The following is a 20,767-nucleotide window of genomic DNA, read 5'->3' on the forward strand; positions in this document are numbered from 1 at the left end:
GGTTAGAACAGGGAAAGGCTGAGAGATTGTAGTAAAGATGGTGAGCTTCCGGTTAGAACAGGGAAAGGCTGAGAGATAGTAGTAAAGATGATGAGCTTCAGGTTAGAACAGGGGAAGGCTGGGAGATAGTAGTAAATATGGTGAGCTTCAGGTTAGAACAGGGAAAGGCTGAGAGATAGTAGTAAAGATGGCGAGCTTCAGGTTAGAATAGGGAAAGGCTGAGAGATGGTAAAGATGGTGCTCTTCAGGTTAGAACAGGGAAAAGCTGAGATAGTAGTAAAGCTGGTGAAATTCAGGTTAGCACAGGGAAAGGCTGAGAGATAGTAAAGATGGTGCACTTCAGGTTAGAACAGGGAAAGGCTGAGAGATTGTAGTAAAGATGGTGAGCTTCAGGTTAGAATAGGGAAAGGCTGAGAGATAGTAGTAAAGATGGTGAGCGTCATGTTAGAATAGGGAAAGGCTGGGAGATAGTAGTAAATATGGTGAGCTTCAGGTTAGAACAGGGAACGGCTGATAGATAGTAGTAAAGATGGCGAGCTTCAGGTTAGAACAGGGAAAGGCTGAGAGATACTTGTAAAGGTGGTGAGCTTCAGGTTAGAACAGGGAAAGGCTGAGAGATAGTAGTAAAGATGGTGAGCTTCAGGTTAGAACAGGGAAAGGCTGAGAGATAGTAGCAAAGATGGTGAGCTTCAGGTTAGAACAGGGAAAGGCTGAGAGATAGTAGTAACAATGGTGAGCTTCAGGTTAGAACAGGGTAAGGCTGATAGTAGTGAAGATGGTGGGCTTCAGGTTAGAACACGGAAATGCTGAGAGATCGTAGTAAAGATGGTGAGCTTCACGTTAAGCCAGGTGAAGGACGCAGAGTGGTCATCTTACTTGAGCTGTGCTTGGCCAGGTATTTATCTTTGCACTTCTTCTTTTTCCCAAACGGGCTGCACGTCTGTCCTTGGCTGGGGTTTGTCTGGCTAGTACTCGCCACTCGCCTGAAATAAATGCACAGAAAGTACCACTGTGAGGTGCATGGCATAGTGGCCTCATGGACATCTTCAAGAGTTCGACCTGACTTGGGCCCCCCTGTGAGCATTCATACTGCACACCAAGCACTAGACATCTGAGGCTTAGGAGGCCCTCTATCTCTGAAGCGGCTTCCCAGGAGCAGAAGCAATGCAGACCTGCAAGAGGAAAGTACTATCCCATCCATCTTGTTCACAAGCTAGCCCCTAGTCATGTGTAGAGGAGTTGGTTACATTGGAGGAGCAAGAAGGGGGGAAATGGGTTTGTAAGTCGGTCGGTTTGACAATGCCTCTGGCTTGAGTCTTTGGTTGCCGCTCGATGGTATCTACCAACATTCTTGGTTGTGATTTGTTGGCAAGTCTGGCCTCTTCTCCGGGACTGGAGGCTGACTTCCCCTGCCGGTTTGGTGGCAGAGGGTTGATTGTACCTAGGGTGTCCCTGATTACTCTTCGCAGTTGGGTGTGGACCTGTTGTGCGGTTGGCTGCTGTATGGGTGCACAGCTGGTGTTATAATAAATTGACTAAGTGGTGCTCGTCCGGGTGGCCCTAGTTGGGTGGGTGGGCAAGTTGTGTGATGCTTAGACTTTAATGCCTTACCTGTGTGAGCTTTGCTTGGTGCATAAATCACGTGTGGGTGTTATCCCGAAATCTGTGTGTTTATTGGGGGGCCTATTTTAATCACTCTAGTTGTTGGGCATGGCTGGGTTGGGGAGGAATGGACGGTGCAGTGTTCTGGCCCTCTGATTTTGCTGCTGTTATCTGTGGCCATGTCCCTGCCATGTCCCTGTGTTTATTTTGGTCTGCAATGTTTACGCTGTCGATGTCCCTTTGCGTTTGTCCTTGACTGTTGAATAACCAGTTATTGGGTTGTTTCCTGAAGGTGATCTGGCCTTCTGTGGTTCCAATTTCTTTGGGCATGGTGTTCCAAAGGCTAGCAATTAGGCGTGACAATGCTGCTCCTCAGAAATTCCTTTTTTCGTATGGTTTTGCCTCTATTTGTAGGTCGTCACTTGAGCTTAGGTCCCTTCTTGGCTGCTAGTGGCTGATCTTGACTTGTATTCGGCTTCTTGTCTGTGTAAAGGTTTGTGGGAGATGCAGGGGGGCTTTGAATTTGATGAGGTTTCTTTTTTTACTGGTAATCAGTGAAGGCTTTTCAGAGCTGTGGTGATGTGGTCTCTTCTGATTAATGTTAGTAGAATCCTGGCTGCTATGTTTTGGACCCTTTGGAGTTTCTTGCTGAGTCTTTCCAAGATTTCTAGGTAGAGGCTTTTTGCATAGTCAATCCTTGTTAGTATTAGGGATATCATTGTCTGTGAGGAAAGGAGAGGTATGGGAGTTATGAGAGCCGTCCTCTGAGTAATCTTAGTAGTTAGATGCACTTTTTAGTGATTGCCTTGACTTGCGATTCCAGGGATAGTCCGTTGTCCTTGAGTAGTCATAGGTTACTTACTACATTGGAAGTCTCCGGTTGTGTTCCAATGGTGGCCGGCAAGTCCAGTTGTGGGTTGATTGTATTGTTTTCTGTGGGTGAGAACATTATTTCCGTTTTTGCCGGGTTCAGTTTGAGGTTGTTCATTGTCATCAAGTTGTAGATGTCTGTGTGGCAGTTGTTAAGGGAGTTTTCTTGTTCCTGGATCATGGTCGTCTTCACAATCACTTGTGTGTCGTCTGCATATTTGTAGGCGGTTAGTCCGTGGGTTAGAATAATTTTCATCAGGGGGCACATGTAGATGTTGAAAAGCAGGGGAGAGAGGCTGGATCCCTGCTGAACTCCGCAGGAGATGTTTTTGGTGTTTGAGATGAACGGCGGTAAGCAGGTTCTTTCATTTGGATTTGTTAGAAATGAGGTTAATCACCTTAGTGCAGATTACTGTATGCCACATTCCATCAGTCTTTTTATTAGAGTTCTGTGGTTAAATGTGTTAAAAGCCGCAGATATGTCCAGTAGCCTGAGGGCCGATTGGGCTTAGTTGTCTGCATTTATTTTCAGGTCGTCCTATATCGATAGGAGAGCCGATTCTGTTCCTCTCATTGGTCTGAAGCCGACATGTGACCGGTCCGGTATTTCGTTTGTTTCGACATATTTGAGTTGGATCTTGTATACATGGTTCTCCAGGATCTTCGGCTGGGTAGGGCAAGTTGGATATTGGTCTGTAGTTGTTTGGGTCTTCTGTGCTTGCTGATTCCTTTTTTACCAGTCATTTGATGTGTGCTGATTTGAAGGCAATTCGTACGATTCCTGTTTTGAGTGACAGATACATTAGGTTCCAGAAGTGTGTTGCTGGGTTTCTGTGGTTGAGGATTTCTTAGAAGATGGCTGGTGGGTAGAGGTCCCATGGAGATCCTGCAAGGTTGGTGTGCTTGATCGGTGTGGAGAAGATGTCTTCGATAATTGGTTTGAGGCAGGCGAGTCTTGCTGTAGTCAGTGTTTCACCTGTTGTCTGTGGTTCAGCGTTTCTGATTGTATTAGCGCAGGTAGTGTTGATGGACTGTAGGACAGTTTCTATTTTTGATCTTAGGTGGTTGTGATGTGGTCACATAGTGCTTGTGTCAGGATGGCCGCTTTCTTGCAGGATGGGGGTTTTATCATCTCATTGATGATTCTTAAGAGTTTCTTCTGTGGAGTGTTTGCCGATTCAATTCTTGTGGCATAGTATTTTTATTTTTGCTTTGAGCACTGTTGATTTGTATGGTCTGAGCCGTCTTTGGTATTTTATTTTGTCTTGACGGTTGTACTATTCTCTTCAGGTTTTTTCCATTTGCGTTGTTTTTTTTAGTTCTTTCGGCACTTCTGTGAACCACTTTGGGGACCGTTTTTTCAGTGTGGCTTTGAAAGGTTTCACTGGTGCTAGGTGGTCTAGGGCTTCGGTAATCTAAATGTTGAGTGTGTTTCCTGCTACGTCTGGGGTTGTTTTGGTTGGCTCTGTGGTGCTTGGTAGGGTCGAATCTAGTACGTTTGTTAAGGGCCGGGTTCCAACTTCCTGGAGTGGGAAGCATGCTATAGTTAACTGGCAGAGATTCGATCTCCACCAGTAAATATTGACAGGTCCGATTTTCATAGGTTTGATATGTGGATCTTGGGGGCAAAGCCTGAAGTCTGCATTACTCTCCCCCTACTTTTCAATTAATCAAATCCACGTGCATATCTGCCCACACTGTGTTTACATGTGGGCAGAGAGGTTCGAGATAACTAGGAATTCTGCCTAGTTTTTCCATCTGCAAAAACCAAGAGGAATCCATTGGGATTCATGTATATGTTGGCTGCCATGCACAGACATGGCGGATTACCTTTACGGTTGTTTTAGGGAGAGCTCCTCCCAGATTTACATGCCTAATATACACTCCGTCCCTAAAAGGATCAAGTTTGCATGGAAAGTACTGCTTACATGCAAGTGTAAGTTTAAACTGTCCTCTTTGTGCTACTTACCCTTTTTAATTTTGACAATAAGGTGGCACTAAAGCTGCCCCTATAAGCTGAAACTAGCTGGTGCTGTCTGGAGATGTGCCCACCCATTACCTGTGGCCATTTTAATCCCTATCCACCTTCCCACGCACTACCTGCCCAAAACACATCCTCCTGGGATCTCTTTGAGCAAGCTCTATCAAGCAGTAACATCAAACCCTGGCCTGCCCGGGTATTGTCTAAGCAGTCTGTTGAAGAGTAATGGCTTAGTTGCAGTTGTAAATGTGCTACTGGTGTAATAGAAATGACTCAACCAGTGTTCCTTCAGCCACTTGATTGATAGATGTGCCTTGCACTGAAGTCCTGTTAGGAACAAGCATTGGCAAAGCCAACAGTGTGGGCTTCTGTAGAGGTATTATATAGGAATTTGCCAGGCGCTGGTAACCGCACCATTTTTTGTCTGTTTCCATTTTATGGTCAGTTAGTACCATTATGCAGTGCCTGCCAAATACCGAACCCATTCCTACACAAAAGCCAAACCTGTTGCCTATGCCAGTGCTTTTTAAAAATTAACAACAGAGTTGAATACAATAAACTAGACCATGAGAGCTTGATGAAATGTCTGAGTACACAGCGACAGGATACGGTACAGAAAAAGTTAGTCTCGGAACGTACCACTCTTGTAGCTCAGGAGAGGGGATCAGGCCAGCTTTCTCTGTTGCGGAACCTTCCACCCGGCCCTGCCACCAGTTGGTATCGTCTTTGTTGATGATCTGGATGATGTCGCCAGTCTTAAACTTCAGCCCAGCCTCCTTGCAGGGGATGAGGCTGTCCTGCATGGGGTCGTAGTTGAACTGGGCTCTCATGTACATCTGCAGGGATAGAGATCAGAGTGAGGGCCTTTGTGTGTGCAGCCTATATGCACATGTGCAGGTCATGGGATGAGGTAGGGTGCTCTTTTGCATGCAGCCTCTTGGGGGCTGCGTACATCTACAGCGAAGGAGATGGGAGCGTGTGCCCTTTTGTGCACAATCCCTAGAAGCCGCTCTCTGTGCACAGTCTCACTTAATGAGTGGAGTGTGATCACCACGTAGAGTCTTTGAGGTTCTGTCTATGTACACCTGCAGTGAATGAGATGAGAGTGGAGGCATTTGTGCATGCAAACTCTTAGAGGCCCTATGCTGCTGTCAGCAAAGTGAGAGAGGGACACTACTGGTGCATCCAGGAGTTCTGCGGTGTCTGGCCATGTGGGGAAGAATAAGGCAAGCAAAGTGAACAGGTATCGCTTAACCAACAACTGGCTGAGCTGCCCCATGTCTAGTACAAGACGAGTTACAGTCTTGGCCCAATTTAACATGAAATCAAAGTTGAAAGCTAAGTGAGGATGCAGGTTATGTGTGTAACCTGAAGCTCAAATCCCAGTGGAATCCAATCCCATAGGGTTCACTCAGCCATTCCTTACCTAGTGGTAGCGCGGCTCAAGCAACCAAGGCCAGGCAGTCTGAAGGGATGGGGGGGGTGGAGTCGGTGCAGGGTAATGAATAAAAGGAATCTGCACACTATAGTTAAGGTAAGTACATTTTATATGGTGTTCTATTTAGGTACAACTTTATAAAGAGCAGGAGGTAGGTTATCTTGAAGAAAACCCAAGTGTATAAGTAGAAGGCTCCTTATAAACCCATGTGTATAAGTAGAAGGCTCCTTATAAACCCATGTGTATAAGTAGAAGGCTCCTTATAAACCCATTTGTATAAGTAGAAGGCTCCTTATGAACCCATGTGTATAAGTAGAAGGCTCCTTATAAACCCATGTGTATAAGTAGAAGGCTCCTTATGAACCCATGTGTATAAGTAGAAGGCTCATTATAAACCCACATGTATAAGTAGAAGGCTCCTTATAAACCCATGTGTATAAGTAGAAGGCTCCTTATAAACCCATGTGTATAAGTAGAAGGCTCCTTATAAACCCATGTGTATAAGTAGAAGGCTCCTTATGAACCCAAGTGTATAAATAGAAGGTTCCTTATAAAACCAAGTGTATAAGTAGAAGGCTCATTATAAACCCACATGTATAAGTAGAAGGCTCGTTATAAACCCAGGTGTATAAGTAGAAGGCTCCTTATAAACCCAGGTTTATAAGTAGAGGACTCCTTATAAACCAAAGTGTATACGTAGAGGGCGGATTATACACCTGGGTTTATAAGGAGCAGTCTATTTATACACATGGGTTTATAAGTAGAAGGCTCTTTATAAACCCAAGTGTATAAGTAGAAGGCTCCTTATAAACCCACGTGTATAAGTAGAGGGCTCCTTATTAACCCAAGTGTACTAGTAGAACGCTCCTTATGAACCGGAGTGTTTAAGTAGAAGGCTCCTTATGAACCCAAGTGTATAAGTAGAAGGCTCCTTATGAACCCAAGCCTATAAGCAGAAGGCTCCTTACAAACCCAAGTGTATCAGTAGACGGCTCCTTATAAACCAACGTGTAGAAGTAGAGACGGCTCCCTATAAACCAATGTGTAGAAGTAGAAGGCTCCTTATAAACCCAAGTGTAGAAGTAGAAGGCTCCTTATAAACCCAAGTGTATAAGTAGAAGGCTCCTTACAAATCCAAGTGTATAAGTAGAAGGCTCCTTATAAACCCACGTGTATAAGTAGAAGGCTCCTTATAAACCCATGTGTATAAGTAGAAGGCTCCTTATAAACCCATGTGTATAAGTATAAGGCTCCTTATAAACCCATGTGTATAAGTAGAAGGCTCCTTATAAACCCATTTGTATAAGTAGAAGGCTCCTTATGAACCCATGTGTATAAGTAGAAGGCTCCTTATAAACCCATGTGTATAAGTAGAAGGCTCCTTATGAACCCATGTGTATAAGTAGAAGGCTCATTATAAACCCACATGTATAAGTAGAGGACTCCTTATAAACCAAAGTGTATACGTAGAGGGCACATTATACACCTGGGTTTATAAGGAGCAGTCTATTTATACACGTGGGTTTATAAGTAGAAGGCTCTTTATAAACCCAAGTGTATAAGTAGAAGGCTCCTTATAAACCCACGTGTATAAGTAGAGGGCTACTTACAAACCCAAGTGTATAAGTAGACGGCTCCTTATAAACCAACGTGTAGAAGTAGAAGGCTCCTTATAAACCCAACTGTAGAAGTAGAAGGCTCCTTATAAACCCAAGTGTATAAGTAGAAGGCTCCTTACAAACCCAAGTGTATAAGTAGAAGGCTCCTTATAAACCCACGTGTATAAGTAGAAGGCTCCTTACAAACCCAAGTGTATAAGTAGAAGGCTCCTTCTAAACCAACGTGCATAAGTAGAAGGCTCCATATAAACCCAAGTGTTTAGGTAGAAGGTTCCTTATGAACCCAAGTGTTTAGGTAGAAGGTTCCTTATGAACCCAAGTGTATATGTAGAAGGCTCCTTATAAACCCAGGTGTATAAGTAGAAGGCCCCTTATAAACCCAAGTGTATAAGTAGAAGAATCCTTATAAACCCAAGTGTTTACGTAGAAGGTCCCTTATGAACCCAAGTGTATAAGTAGAAGGTTCCTTATAAACCCAAGTGTTTACGTAGAAGGTTCCTTATACAACCAAGTGTATGAGTAGAAGGCTCCTTATAAACCCACATAAGTAGAAGGCTCCTTATAAACCCAAGTGTATAAGTAGAGGGCTCCTTATTAACCCAAGTGTACTAGTAGAACGCTCCTTATGAACCGGAGTGTTTAAGTAGAAGGCTCCTTATGAACCCAAGTGTATAAGTAGAAGGCTCCTTATGAACCCAAGCCTATAAGCAGAAGGCTCCTTATGAACCCAAGTGTATAAGTAGAAGGCTCCTTATGAACCCAATTGTTGACGTAGAAGGTTCCTTATGAACCCAAGTGTATAAGTAGAAGGCTCCTTATAAACCCAAGTGTTTACGTAGAAGGTTCCTTATTAACCCAAGTGTATAAGTAAAAGGCTCCTTAAAAACCCAGGTGTACAAGTAGAAGGCTCCTTACAAACTCAAGTGTATAATTAGAAGGCTCCTTATAAACCCACGTGTATAAGTAGAAGGCTCCTTATAAACCCAGGTGTATAAGTAGAAGGCTCCTTATAAACCCAAGTGTATAATAGAGGGCTCCTTATAAACCCAAGTGTATAAGTAGGTTATCAAACACTCAAGAAGGTTGTATAGTTCCCCAGAAGGACTGTTAAAAGCCTCTGTGGTTTCGAGGTTAGAGAGCTTCGGATATTTCAAGCCGCAGAATGAAGTCACTGTTGTGTATGATCATGTTTGTATGATAAGGGTACATTAAAAATAGCTACCCTCAAAACTCATACTCAATATGTACGCAAAACAAACCAACACCACAGGGCAGGTTAAGAAGGAAACATTGTTTTTTAGGGTTGTAAGGTGAGGCAGACTCAGCATGAAAGCAAACAATAAAACAGACAGACAGGTTGGGATGAGCCCGAATTATGAGTATGGACGGTTCTTCAAGAGCTATTTAGATGGGAGCTATTTAGGAACAATCTGTTATGAACCTTAACTGCAGTCTCAGAAGATCTGGGGATCCAGCCACATCTGGGAGCAGCCTCTGCGCTGCCTTAAAAAAGAAAGGACTGCACTGGAGGGGGCGTGCTAATGCTGGGGTATTGTAAGTTTGAAGGGGAGCTCCTGGACAACACTCTGGTAGGAAAACACCACTCAGCACTTTACACTTGGCCACTCTTGCTCCATTAGGTTGTAGTCTTCACTGGCGGAAGATCACAGCCTCTCTCAGCTAACAGGCGTGTTGGTTCAAATGTCAGGATTTGGGCAGGCCAGAATTCCTGTTTCGAGTCTTCAACAAGGATGCACCTTGCCAGGTCCTGGGAAGTGACCACCAGGCTTGCTCTCTAGTACATATGTTGGAGGCCCCAGCAGCGTCTGGCCTATGGATCCGTCTTGGAATTCCAGAAGCATCTGGACTATGGATGCAGCTTGAATTTTCAGCAGCGTCTGGACTATGGATCCATCTAGGATTTCCAGCAGCGTCTGGACTATGGATCCGTCTTGGATTTCTAGAAGCATCTGGACTATGGATCCGTCTTGGATTTCAAGAAGCATCTGGACTATGGATCCGTCTTGGATTTCAAGCAGCATCTGGACTATGGATCCGGCTTGGATTTACAGCAGCGTCTGGACTATGGATCCGTCTTGGATTTCCAGAAGCGTCTGCACTATGGATCCATCTTGGATTTCCAGAAGCGTCTGGACTATGTATCCGTCTTGGATTTCCAGAAGCATCTGTATAATGGATCCATCTTGGATTTCCAGAAGCATCTGGACTATGGTTCCGTCTTGGATTTCAAGAAGCATCTGGACTATGGATCCAGCTTGGATTTACAGCAGCGTCTGGACTATGGATCCAGCTTGGATTTACAGCAGCGTCTGGACTATGGATCCGTCTTGGATTTCCAGAAGCATCTGGACTATGGATACGGCTTGGATTTCCAGCAGCATCTGGCTTATGGATCCCTTTTGGATTTCCAGCAGCGTCTGGACTATGGATCCATCTTGGATTTCCAGCAGCGACTGACCTATGGATCCATCTTGGATTTCCAGCAGGGTCTGGACTATGGATCCCTCTTGGATTCAAGCAGCGTTGCCTTTTCCCATGTTCTAAGACTAGTCCCCAAAGGTTCTCAAGTAGCTGGGACAGAGTCCCTACCTTCACGGTAATGGGGATGGGGGCTGGCCCCAATCAGAAGGTTGCTTCTATTCAAATCTTTTGGTGGACACCAAGTCACTGGGGGACTCAAATGGCCACACCAAAACTAGGTGGGCAGGTTCCTGGGCATTTGCACACAGATGGGGATTCAGAAGTGAATCGAGACATCAGATCCACAAACCAGCCTTGCCTGGGCATCTGATCATGTGGACTTGGGATTCGCGCTGGCTGAGCCGGTTACATGTGTGTTACATTCCCTCTTCCAGAGGAGCTATGACGCTCTATAGGACTCACCTGGGTTCACCAGTGAGTTAACCCCTGGGCTCAGCAGGATTGTACCTCCTAACATTAGGTAAAAGTTGTCAGCAACCAATAAAGCACCCGCCGCAAGAGTACAAGGTGTGCCCTGACAATGAGGGACCTAACACCCATCATTAGGTATACAAGATATTTGAGTTTCTCATGAGTCCTTAGAATAGGGGTCTCCAAGGAAATGTGGCAAAGCCACTTACAGGAAAAGTGAAAAGGTGCAGGTGTACTGCTCCAGAGTGAGTGTTTAAAGGATTCCCCTCCAGTGGGTATTAGCATAATTGACCTAAAAACATTTGACCTCCAACCTTTGATCACATTTTATTGACCTTTTTCGGTCAAATTGAATTGAAAATATATATGGGGTGTGTAAGGGTATAGATTAGGTTGAGGCGAAATGATGATGGGGGGGGGGGGGAATGCACAGGGTCTCCACCCATATTTTAGCCCAAAAGGAAAAGGTCAAATAAATTCGATCAAATGAATTAGGTCAAATGTTTTAGGTCAAATAGACCCCACCGCCCTCTGGTTGTTTGCGAGAGAGCTTCACATTAACCTTTGCAGTGAGTTTTCAGCATATGTGACTTAATTGAACCATCTGGCTCCATCATGACACACTGCTGTTGAAATGTGAGCACAGCCTCTCTCTCTCTCAGCTAACAGATGTGTTGGTTCAAATGTCAGGATTTGGGCAAGCCAGAATTCCTGTTTCGAGTCTTCAACAAGGATGCGCCTTGCCAGGTCCTGGGAAGTGACCACCAGGCTTGCTCTCTAGTACATATGTTGGAGGCCCCAGCAGCGTCTGGCCTATGGATCCGTCTTGGACTTCCAGAAGCATCTGGACTATGGATCCGTCTTGGATTTCCAGCAGCGTCTGGACTATGGATCCGTCTTGGATTTCCAGCAGCATCTGGACTATGGATCCGGCTTGGATTTCCAGCAGCATCTGGACTATGGATCCGGCTTGGATTTCCAGCAGCGTCTGGTCTATGGATCCGGCTTGGATTTCCAGCAGTGTCTGGACTATGGATCCGGCTTGAATTTACAGAAGTGTCTGGACTATGGATCCAGCTTGGATTTCCAGCAGCATCTGGACTATGGATCCGTCTTGGATTTCCAGAAGCATCTGGACTATGGATCCCTCTTGGATTTCCAGCAGCGTCTGCACTATGGATCCAGCTTGGATTTCCAGCAGCATCTGGACTATGGATTCATCTTGGATTCAAGCAGCGTTGCCTTTTCCCATGTTCTAAGCCTAGTCCCCAAGGGTCCTCAAGTAGCTGGGACAGAGTCCCTACCTTCACAGTAATGTGGATGGGGGCTGGCCCCAATCAGAAGGTTGCTTCTATTCAAATCTTTTGGTGGACACCAGGTCACCGGGGGACTGAAATGGCCACACCAAAACTAGGTGGGCAGTTTCCTGGGCATTTGCACACAGATGGGGATTCAGAAGTGAATCGAGACATCAGATCCACAAACCAGCCTTGTCTGGGCATCTGATCATGTGGACTTGGGATTCGCGCTGGCTGAGCCGGTTACATGTGTGTTACATTCCCTCTTCCAGAGGAGCTATGACGCTCTATAGGACTCACCTGGGTTCACCAGTGAGTTAACCCCTGGGCTCAGCAGGATTGTACCTCCTAACATTAGGTAAAAGTTGTCAGCAACCAATAAAGCACCCGCCGCAAGGGTACAAGGTTTGCCCTCACAATGAGGGACCTAATACCCCTCATTAGGTATACAAGATATTTGTGTTTCTCATGAGTCCTTAGAATAGGGGTCTCCAAGGAAATGTGGCAAAGCCACTTTTAGGAAAAGTGAAAAGGTGCAGGTGTACTGCTCCAGAGTGAGTGTTTAAAGGTTTCCCCTCCAGTGGGTATTAGCATAATTGACCTAAAAACATTTGACCTCCAACCTTTGATCACATTTTATTGACCTTTTTCGGTCAAATTGAATTGAAAATATATATGGGGTGTGTAAGGGTATAGATTAGGTTGAGGCGAAATGATGATGGGGGGGGGGAATGCACAGGGTCTCCACCCATATTTTACCCCAAAAGAAAAAGGTCAAATAAATTCGATCAAATGTGATTAGGTAAAATGTTTCAGGTCAAATAGACCCCACCGCCCTCTGGTTGTCTGCGAGAGAGCTTCACATGAACCTTTGCAGTGAGTTTTCAGCATATGTGACTTAATTTAACCATCTGGCTCCATCATGACACACTGCTGTTGAAATGTGATGTGAGCAATGCCTCTGGATTTGGGCCTGGCACTGGAGCGCTGTGTGTCCACGGAAGTGGTGGAAGGTCCAAACAGCACATGCAGGCGTATGAAGTACCTGTAAAGGCGGCGGGCGGCTTTGCTGGTTCGGGGCGACCTTCAGTGAGACTGTTCCTTTGGTTTCTTTCTAAAAGACAAAACACAAACAGAAATTATAAGACAATAAACCAGGGGGACCCGGGGTGGTTGGTCTGTGATAGCCTGAGGGTAGAAAGTTTCAGCAAAGAAAAGTTAGTGGAAAGAGGGCAGTAATCATCTGTGACCGATTGTGAGGATTGACCGTAGAGTGACCAGAGGAGAGAAGATGGTAGTATAGTGGTTCAGATGCACTGGGTCACGCAGGACCAGGGCGAAAAATACAGGCAGGAGATAGCAAAGTGGTGGAGTCGAGTGGAAATGATCAGAATGAAATTGGCACTGAAGCGGTGAGCCGGACAATGGCACGACCCAATGCTAGGCTATTACGGAGGTATTACCAAAATTGACCTTTTACAATTGACCTTTTGCACAATTGACCTAATTATAGTGGTCCTAATTGACCTTCTGCACAATTGACCTTTATATTATTTTAGTTATTTTATAAATGTATTGGGTTGGTTTTGGATTATAAATGATATAAGGAGATTAGGTGGGCGGTTGCAGGGGTTTTGGATTGGGTGGGGGCCTTCTAAATTAGGTCAATTCTCCCAGGGTCAATTTTCCCGAGGTCAATTGTGAAAAGGTCAATTAGTATACAACCATTACAGAGGCTTCCTGTCCTGTCCTGTTCTGGCACTGTACTTCCTGGCGCTCAATGCTGCCAATATTAAGATCACACATTTCCCTTGATTTTCCGTAATCCAAACAAATCACATGGAACCCTCCTAATCCACCCACCAGAAGCATTCTCCCTGAAACCAAGCGGATCACTTCCAAAATGGCACTAGATTGGCCGTATTGCCAAGAAAGACACAATGGGTTACTTCAGGCGCCTTTTGCCTGATGAGCCTTTAATGTAAATTTGTGACGTGGCCATAGAATCGTGTGTACTCTACTCATAGCGCCATGTCCTACTCATCACCCCCTCGCTACATGATTCTTGTTGTTCCAATCCGCTACAAGGTTGCTGTGCCCCAGTCATTTATCATAGTCTCTCGCCTGACATTGTTAACACACAACTCAAGTGTGCCCGGTGTGATATCTGCATATTCAGCGCCAACCACCCTCTGCTCCTCCACCAAAAGCCCAATTAATACCCTAGTCTTGTACAACACGTCATCCTACATCTCACTGTGAGCTCTCCAACGGCTGAGGGAGCACAGCGGGTGGCCTGAGCAACCACGCTAAGGGAGCTCAGCAGGTGGCCCGAGCACCCACGCTCAGGGAGCTCAGCGGATGGCCTGAGAACCCACGCTAAGAGAGCTCAGCGGGTGGCCTGGGCATCCACGCTAAGGGAGCTCAGCGGGTGGTCTGAGAACCCACGCTAAGGGAGCTCAGCGGGTGGCCTGGGCATCCACGATAAGGTAGCTCAGCGGCTGGCCTGAGCATCCACGCTCAGGGAGCTCAGCAGGTGGCCTGAGAACCCACGCTAAGGGAGCTCAGCGGGTGGCCTGAGAACCCACGCTAAGGGAGCTCAGCGGGTGGCCTGGGCATCCACGATAAGGTAGCTCAGCGGCTGGCCTGAGCATCCACGCTAAGGGAGCTCAGCGGGTGGCCTGAGAACCCACGCTAAGGGAGCTCAGCGGGTGGCCTGAGAACCCACGCTAAGGGAGCTCAGCGGGTGGCCTGGGCATCCACGATAAGGTAGCTCAGCGGGTGGCTTGAGCACCCACGCTAAGGGAGCTCAGCGGGTGGCCTGAGCATCCACGCTAAGGGAGCTCAGCGAGTGGCCTGAGCATCCACGCTAAGGGAGCTCAGCGAGTGGCCTGAGCACCCACGCTCACGGAGCTCAGCGGCTGGCCTGAGAACCTACGCTAAAGGAGCTCAGCGGCTGGCCTGAGAACCTACGCTAAAGGAGCTCAGCGGCTGGCCTGAGCACCCACGCTAAGGGAGCTCAGCGGCTGGCCTGAGAACCCATGCTAAGGGAGGTCAGCGGGTGGCCTGAGAACCCACGCTAAGGGAGCTCAGCGGGTGGCCTGAGCATCCACGCTAAGGGAGCTCAGCGGGGGGCCTGAGAACCTAAGCTAAGGGAACTCAGCGGCTGGCCTGAGAACCCACGCTAAGGGAGCTCAGCGGGTGGCCTGAGCATCCATGCTAAGGGAACTCAGCGGGTGGACTGAGCATCCACGCTAAGGGAGCTCAGCGGGTGGCCTGAGAACCCACGCTAAGGGAGCTTAGCGGCTGGCCTGAGAAGCCACGCTAAGGGAGCTCAGCGGGTGGCTTGAGCACCCACGCTAAGGGAGCTCAGCGGGTGGCCTGAGCGCCCACGCTAAGGGAGCTCAGCGGGTGGCCTGAGCATCCACGCTAAGGGAGCTCAGCGGGTGGCCTGAGCACCCACACTAAGGGAGCTCAGCGGGTGGCCTCAGCACCCACGCTAAGGGAGCTCAGCGGTTGGCCTCAGCATCCACGCTAAGGGAGCTCAGCAGGTGGCCTGAGCGCCCACGCTAAGGGAGCTCAGCGGGTGGCCTGAGCATCCACGCTAAGGGAGCTCAGCGGGTGGCCTGAGCACCCACACTAAGGGAGCTCAGCGGGTGGCCTCAGCACCCACACTAAGGGAGCTCAGCGGGTGGCCTCAGCACCCACGCTAAGGGAGCTCAGCGGTTGGCCTCAGCACCCACGCTAAGGGAGCTCAGCGGTTGGCCTCAGCATCCACGCTAAGGGAGCTCAGCGGTTGGCATGAGCATCCACGCTAAGGGAGCTCAGCAGGTGGCCTGAGCACCCATGCTAACGGAGCTCAGCGGGTGGCCTGAGCACCCAGCAGAGAGCAGAAGATCACACCTTTGAATCTTGTAAATCCTGCCAACGTTCCATCTTTCAAAGGGAGATGAAAGAAGGCCATTGAGTTGTGTAATAATAAACCTTAATAATCAGGAAACAATACAGCACAGTATGTTCCCAAAAAAAAATGATCACTCTTTTAACGCTCACAAGATCACCGCAAATTCCCTCTCCTCACACCAACGAGGATGCCTGACTAGGAGCAAGCGGTCCCTATGCAGATTCCCCACCCTATGCACATCTATGCCGCTTCTAGTCCCACATACCTTTCCAATCCACTTTCCCGCCTACCACCTTATCAGCCACAAGCTTCTGCTTTTCTTCTTTCTCCAGAACAATATCCTGCCCTTACTACACTAGTGCATCCTTTCTCTCAACCTTAGGCCAGGAACAGGGGAAGGAGCAGGCAGAGCAAGCAAGCAAGGAGTGGGCAGGAGGAAGGAGCAGGCAGAGCAAGCAAGCAAGGAGTGGGCAGGAGGAAGAAGCAGGCAGAGCAAGCATGCAAGGAGTGGGCAGGAGGAAGGAGCAGGCAGAGCAAGCAAGGAATGGCATGAGGAAGGAGCAGGCAGAGCAGGCATGCAAGGAGTGGGCAGGAGGAAGGAGCAGGCAGAGCAAGCAAGCAAGGAGTGGGCAGGAGGAAGGAGCAGGCAGAGCAAGCAAGCAAGGAGTGGGCAGGAGGAAGGAGCAGGCAGAGCAAGCAAGGAGTGGCATGAGGAAGGAGCAGGCAGAGCAAGCAAGCAAGGAGTGGGCAGGAGGAAGAAGCAGGCAGAGAAAGCATGCAAGGAGTGGGCAGGAGGAAGGAGCAGGCAGAGCAAGCAAGCAAGGAGTGGGCAGGAGGAAGGAGCAGGCAGAGCAAGCAAGGAGTGGCATGAGGAAGGAGCAGGCAGAGCAAGCAAGCAAGGAGGGGGCAGGAGGAAGGAGCAGGCAGAGCAAGCAAGGAATGGCATGAGGAAGGAGCAGGCAGAGCAAGCAAGCAAGGAGTGGGCAGGAGGAAGGAGCAGGAAGAGCAAGCAAGCAAGGAGTGGGCATGAGGAAGGACCAGGCAGAGCAAGCAAGCAAGGAGTGGGCAGGAGGAAGGAGCAGGCAGAGCAAGCAAGGAGTGGGCATGAGGAAGGAGCAGGCAGAGCAAGCAAGGAGTGGCATGAGGAAGGAGCAGGCAGAGCAAGCAACCAAGGAGTGGGCAGGAGGAAGGAGCAGGTCGAGCAAGCAAGCAAGGAGTGGGCAGGAGGAAGAAGCAGGTCGAGCAAGCACGCAAGGAGTGGGCATGAGGAAGGAGCAGGCAGAGCAAGCAAGGAGTGGCATGAGGAAGGAGCAGGCAGAGCAAGCAACCAAGGAGTGGGCAGGAGGAAGGAGCAGGTCGAGCAAGCAAGCAAGGAGTGGGCGTGAGGAAGGAGCAGGCAGAGCAAGCAAGGAGTGGCATGAGGAAGGAGCAGGCAGAGCAAGCAAGCAAGGAAGGAGTGGGCAGGAGGAAGGAGCAGGTCGAGCAAGCAAGCAAGGAGTGGGCATGAGGAAGGAGCAGGCAGAGCAAGCAAGCAAGGAGTGGGCAGGAGGAAGGAGCAGGCAGAGCAAGCAAGCAAGGAGTGGGCAGGAGGAAGGAGCAGGTCGAGCAAGCAAGCAAGGAGTGGGCAGGAGGAAGGAGCAGGCAGAGCAAGCAAGCAAGGAGTGGGCAGGAGGAAGGACCAGGCAGAGCAAGTAAGCAAGGAGTGGGCAGGAGGAAGGAGCAGGCAGAGCAAGCAAGCAAGGAGTGGGCATGAGGAAGGAGCAGGCAGAGCAAGCAAGGAGTGGCATGAGGAAGGAGCAGGCAGAGCAAGCAAGCAAGGAGTGGGCATGAGGAAGGAGCAGGCAGAACAAGCAAGCAAGGAGTGGGCAGGAGGAAGGAGCAGGCAGAGCAAGCAAGCAAGGAGTGGGCATGAGGAAGGAGCAGGCAGAGCAAGCAAGCAAGGAGTGGGCAGGAGGAAGGAGCAGGCAGAGCAAGCAAACAAGGAGTGGTCATGAGGAAGGAGCAGGCAGAGCAAGCAAGGAGTGGCATGAGGAAGGAGCAGGCAGAGCAAGCAAGCAAGGAGTGGGCAGGAGGAAGAAGCAGGCAGAGCAAGCAAGCAAGGAGTGGGCAGGAGGAAGGAGCAGGCAGAGCAAGCAAGGAATGGCATGAGGAAGGAGCAGGCAGAGCAAGCAAGCAAGGAGTGGGCAGGAGGAAGGAGCAGGCAGAGCAAGCAAGCAAGGAGTGTGCAGGAGGAAGGAGCAGGTCGAGCAAGCAAGCAAGGAGTGGGCATGAGGAAGGAGCAGGCAGAGCAAGCAACCAAGGAGTGGGCAGGAGGAAGGAGCAGGCAGAGCAAGCAAGGAGTGGCATGAGGAAGGAGCAGGCAGAGCAAGCAAGCAAGGAGTGGGCAGGAGGAAGGAGCAGGCAGAGCAAGCAAGCAAGGAGTGGCATGAGGAAGGAGCAGGCAGAGCAAGCAAGCAAGGAGTGGGCAGGAGGAGAGAGCAGGCAGAGCAAGCAAGCAAGGAGTGGGCAGGAGGAAGGAGCAGGCAGAGCAAGCAAGGAGTGGCATGAGGAAGGAGCAGGCAGAGCAAGCAAGCAAGGAGTGGGCAGGAGGAAGGAGCAGGTCGAGCAAGCAAGCAAGGAGTGGGCAGGAGGAAGGAGCAGGCAGAGCAAGCAAGCAAGGAGTGGGCAGGAGGAAGGAGCAGGTCGAGCAAGCAAGCAAGGAGTGGGCATGAGGAAGGAGCAGGCAGAGCAAGCAAGGAGTGGCATGAGGAAGGAGCAGGCAGAGCAAGCAAGCAAGGAGTGGGCAGGAGGAAGGAGCAGGTCGAGCAAGCAAGCAAGGAGTGGGCATGAGGAAGGAGCAGGCAGAGCAAGCAAGGAGTGGCATGAGGAAGGAGCAGGCAGAGCAAGCAAGCAAGGAGTGGGCAGGAGGAAGGAGCAGGTCGAGCAAGCAAGCAAGGAGTGGGCATGAGGAAGGAGCAGGCAGAGCAAGCAAGCAAGGAGTGGGCAGGAGGAAGGAGCAGGTAGAGCAAGCAAGCAAGGAGTGGGCAGGAGGAAGGAGCAGGTCGAGCAAGCAAGCAAGGAGTGGGCATGAGGAAGGAGCAGGCAGAGCAAGCAAGCAAGGAGTGGGCAGGAGGAAGGAGCAGGCAGAGCAAGAAAGGAGTGGCATGAGGAAGGAGCAGGCAGAGCAAGCAAGCAAGGAGTGGGCAGGAGGAAGGAGCAGGCAGAGCAAGCAAGCAAGGAGTGGCATGAGGAAGGAGCAGGCAGAGCAAGCAAGCAAGGAGTGGGCAGGAGGAAGGAGCAGGCAGAGCAAGCAAGCAAGGAGTGGGCAGGAGGAAGGAGCAGGCAGAGCAAGCAAGGAGTGGCATGAGGAAGGAGCAGGCAGAGCAAGCAAGCAAGGAGTGGGCAGGAGGAAGGAGCAGGCAGAGCAAGCAAGCAAGGAGTGGCATGAGGAAGGAGCAGGCAGAGCAAGCAAGCAAGGAGTGGGCAGGAGGAAGGAGCAGGCAGAGCAAGCAAGCAAGGAGTGGGCAGGAGGAAGGAGCAGGCAGAGCAAGCAAGCAAGGAGTGGGCAGGAGGAAGGAGCAGGTCGAGCAAGCAAGCAAGGAGTGGTCATGAGGAAGGAGCAGGCAGAGCAAGCAAGGAGTGGCATGAGGAAGGAGCAGGCAGAGCAAGCAAGCAAGGAGTGGGCAGGAGGAAGAAGCAGGCAGAGCAAGCAAGCAAGGAGTGGGCAGGAGGAAGGAGCAGGCAGAGCAAGCAAGGAGTGGCATGAGGAAGGAGCAGGCAGAGCAAGCAAGCAAGGAGTGGGCAGGAGGAAGGAGCAGGCAGAGCAAGCAAGCAAGGAGTGGCATGAGGAAGGAGAAGGCAGAGCAAGCAAGCAAGGAGTGGGCAGGAGGAAGGAGCAGGCAGAGCAAGCAAGCAAGGAGTGGGCAGGAGGAAAGAGCAGGCAGAGCAAGCAAGGAGTGGCACGAGGAAGAAGCAGGCAGAGCAAGCATGCAAGGAGTGGGCAGGAGGAAGGAGCAGGCAGAGCAAGCAAGCAAGGAGTGGGCAGGAGGAAGGAGCAGGTCGAGCAAGCAAGCAAGGAGTGGTCATGAGGAAGGAGCAGGCAGAGCAAGCAAGGAGTGGCATGAGGAAGGAGCAGGCAGAGCAAGCAAGCAAGGAGTGGGCAGGAGGAAGAAGCAGGCAGAGCAAGCAAGCAAGCAAGGAGTGGGCAGGAGGAAGGAGCAGGCAGAGCAAGCAAGGAGTGGCATGAGGAAGGAGCAGGCAGAGCAAGAAAGCAAGGAGTGGGCAGGAGGAAGAAGCAGGCAGAGCAAGCATGCAAGGAGTGGGCAGGAGGAAGGAGCAGGCAGAGCAAGCAAGCAAGGGGTGGGCATGAGGAAGGAGCAGGCAGAGCAAGCAAGCAAGGAGTGGGCAGGAGGAAGAAGCAGGCAGAGCAAGCATGCAAGGAGTGGGCAGGAGGAAGGAGCAGGCAGAGCAAGCAAGCAAGGAGTGGGCAGGAGGAAGGAGCAGGTCGAGCAAGCAAGCAAGGAGTGGGCATGAGGAAGGAGCAGGCAGAGCAAGCAATGAGTGGCATGAGGAAGGAGCAGGCAGAGCAAGCAAGCAAGGAGTGGGCAGGAGGAAGAAGCAGGCAGAGCAAGCATGCAAGGAGTGGGCAGGAGGAAGGAGCAGGCAGAGCAAGCAAGCAAGGAGTGGGCAGCGGGAAGGAGCAGGCAGAGCAAGCAAGCAGAAGGCAGCGGGAAGGAGCAGGAAGGATGTGCCAAGCTTTGCCACTGCAGGCCACCACCCCCTTCCGCGGGGAAATACACAGCACGCAGATACCTACCAGCATCTTCTGGAGCTGGTCCACCGAATGGTGGGTAACGCTCGACCCGTTGATTTCTAGGATCTCATCGCCCACGTGGAGGGAACCTGTCATTGGGGGAAGCAGAAGAACCAAGAAAAGGGTTGCATACGCGGAGAGCAGCAGAGATCATACATAGCAACTCTGGCCTTATAAAAACATCACCAAGTCAAGAGTAAGTGCCACCCCTGCAACAGGGCAAATAGAACTCTGCATAGGTGTTCACCAAAACGCGCTCCATGAAGGATCTTCTGGATTAAGGCTCTTAAGTGCAGGCCCCACATGGTTAGTCCTGGATACCGGCTGCTAAGACCCTTCACTAGCAGGGT

General features: G+C 49.8%; 1 protein-coding gene across 1 annotated transcript in view; it reads right to left on the reverse strand.

The window, feature by feature from the left end:
* Window positions 1-20,767, reverse strand: part of MPP1 (MAGUK p55 scaffold protein 1) — a 173,320-nt gene that overhangs the window by 58,861 nt on the left and 93,692 nt on the right. Inside the window, exons 4-7 of the mRNA XM_069648977.1 lie at window positions 20,421-20,506; window positions 12,767-12,835; window positions 5,093-5,289; window positions 877-983 (exon numbers count right to left, since the gene is read on the reverse strand). Coding sequence (XP_069505078.1) covers window positions 877-983; window positions 5,093-5,289; window positions 12,767-12,835; window positions 20,421-20,506 — 459 coding nt within the window. The remainder of the gene's footprint in view (window positions 1-876; window positions 984-5,092; window positions 5,290-12,766; window positions 12,836-20,420; window positions 20,507-20,767) is intronic.

The sequence above is a fragment of the Ambystoma mexicanum genome, chromosome 2q (genome assembly GCF_040938575.1).
Source record: "Ambystoma mexicanum isolate Mex_15411 chromosome 2q, UKY_AmexF1_1, whole genome shotgun sequence".
In the NCBI taxonomy this organism is placed as follows: Eukaryota; Metazoa; Chordata; class Amphibia; order Caudata; family Ambystomatidae; genus Ambystoma; species Ambystoma mexicanum.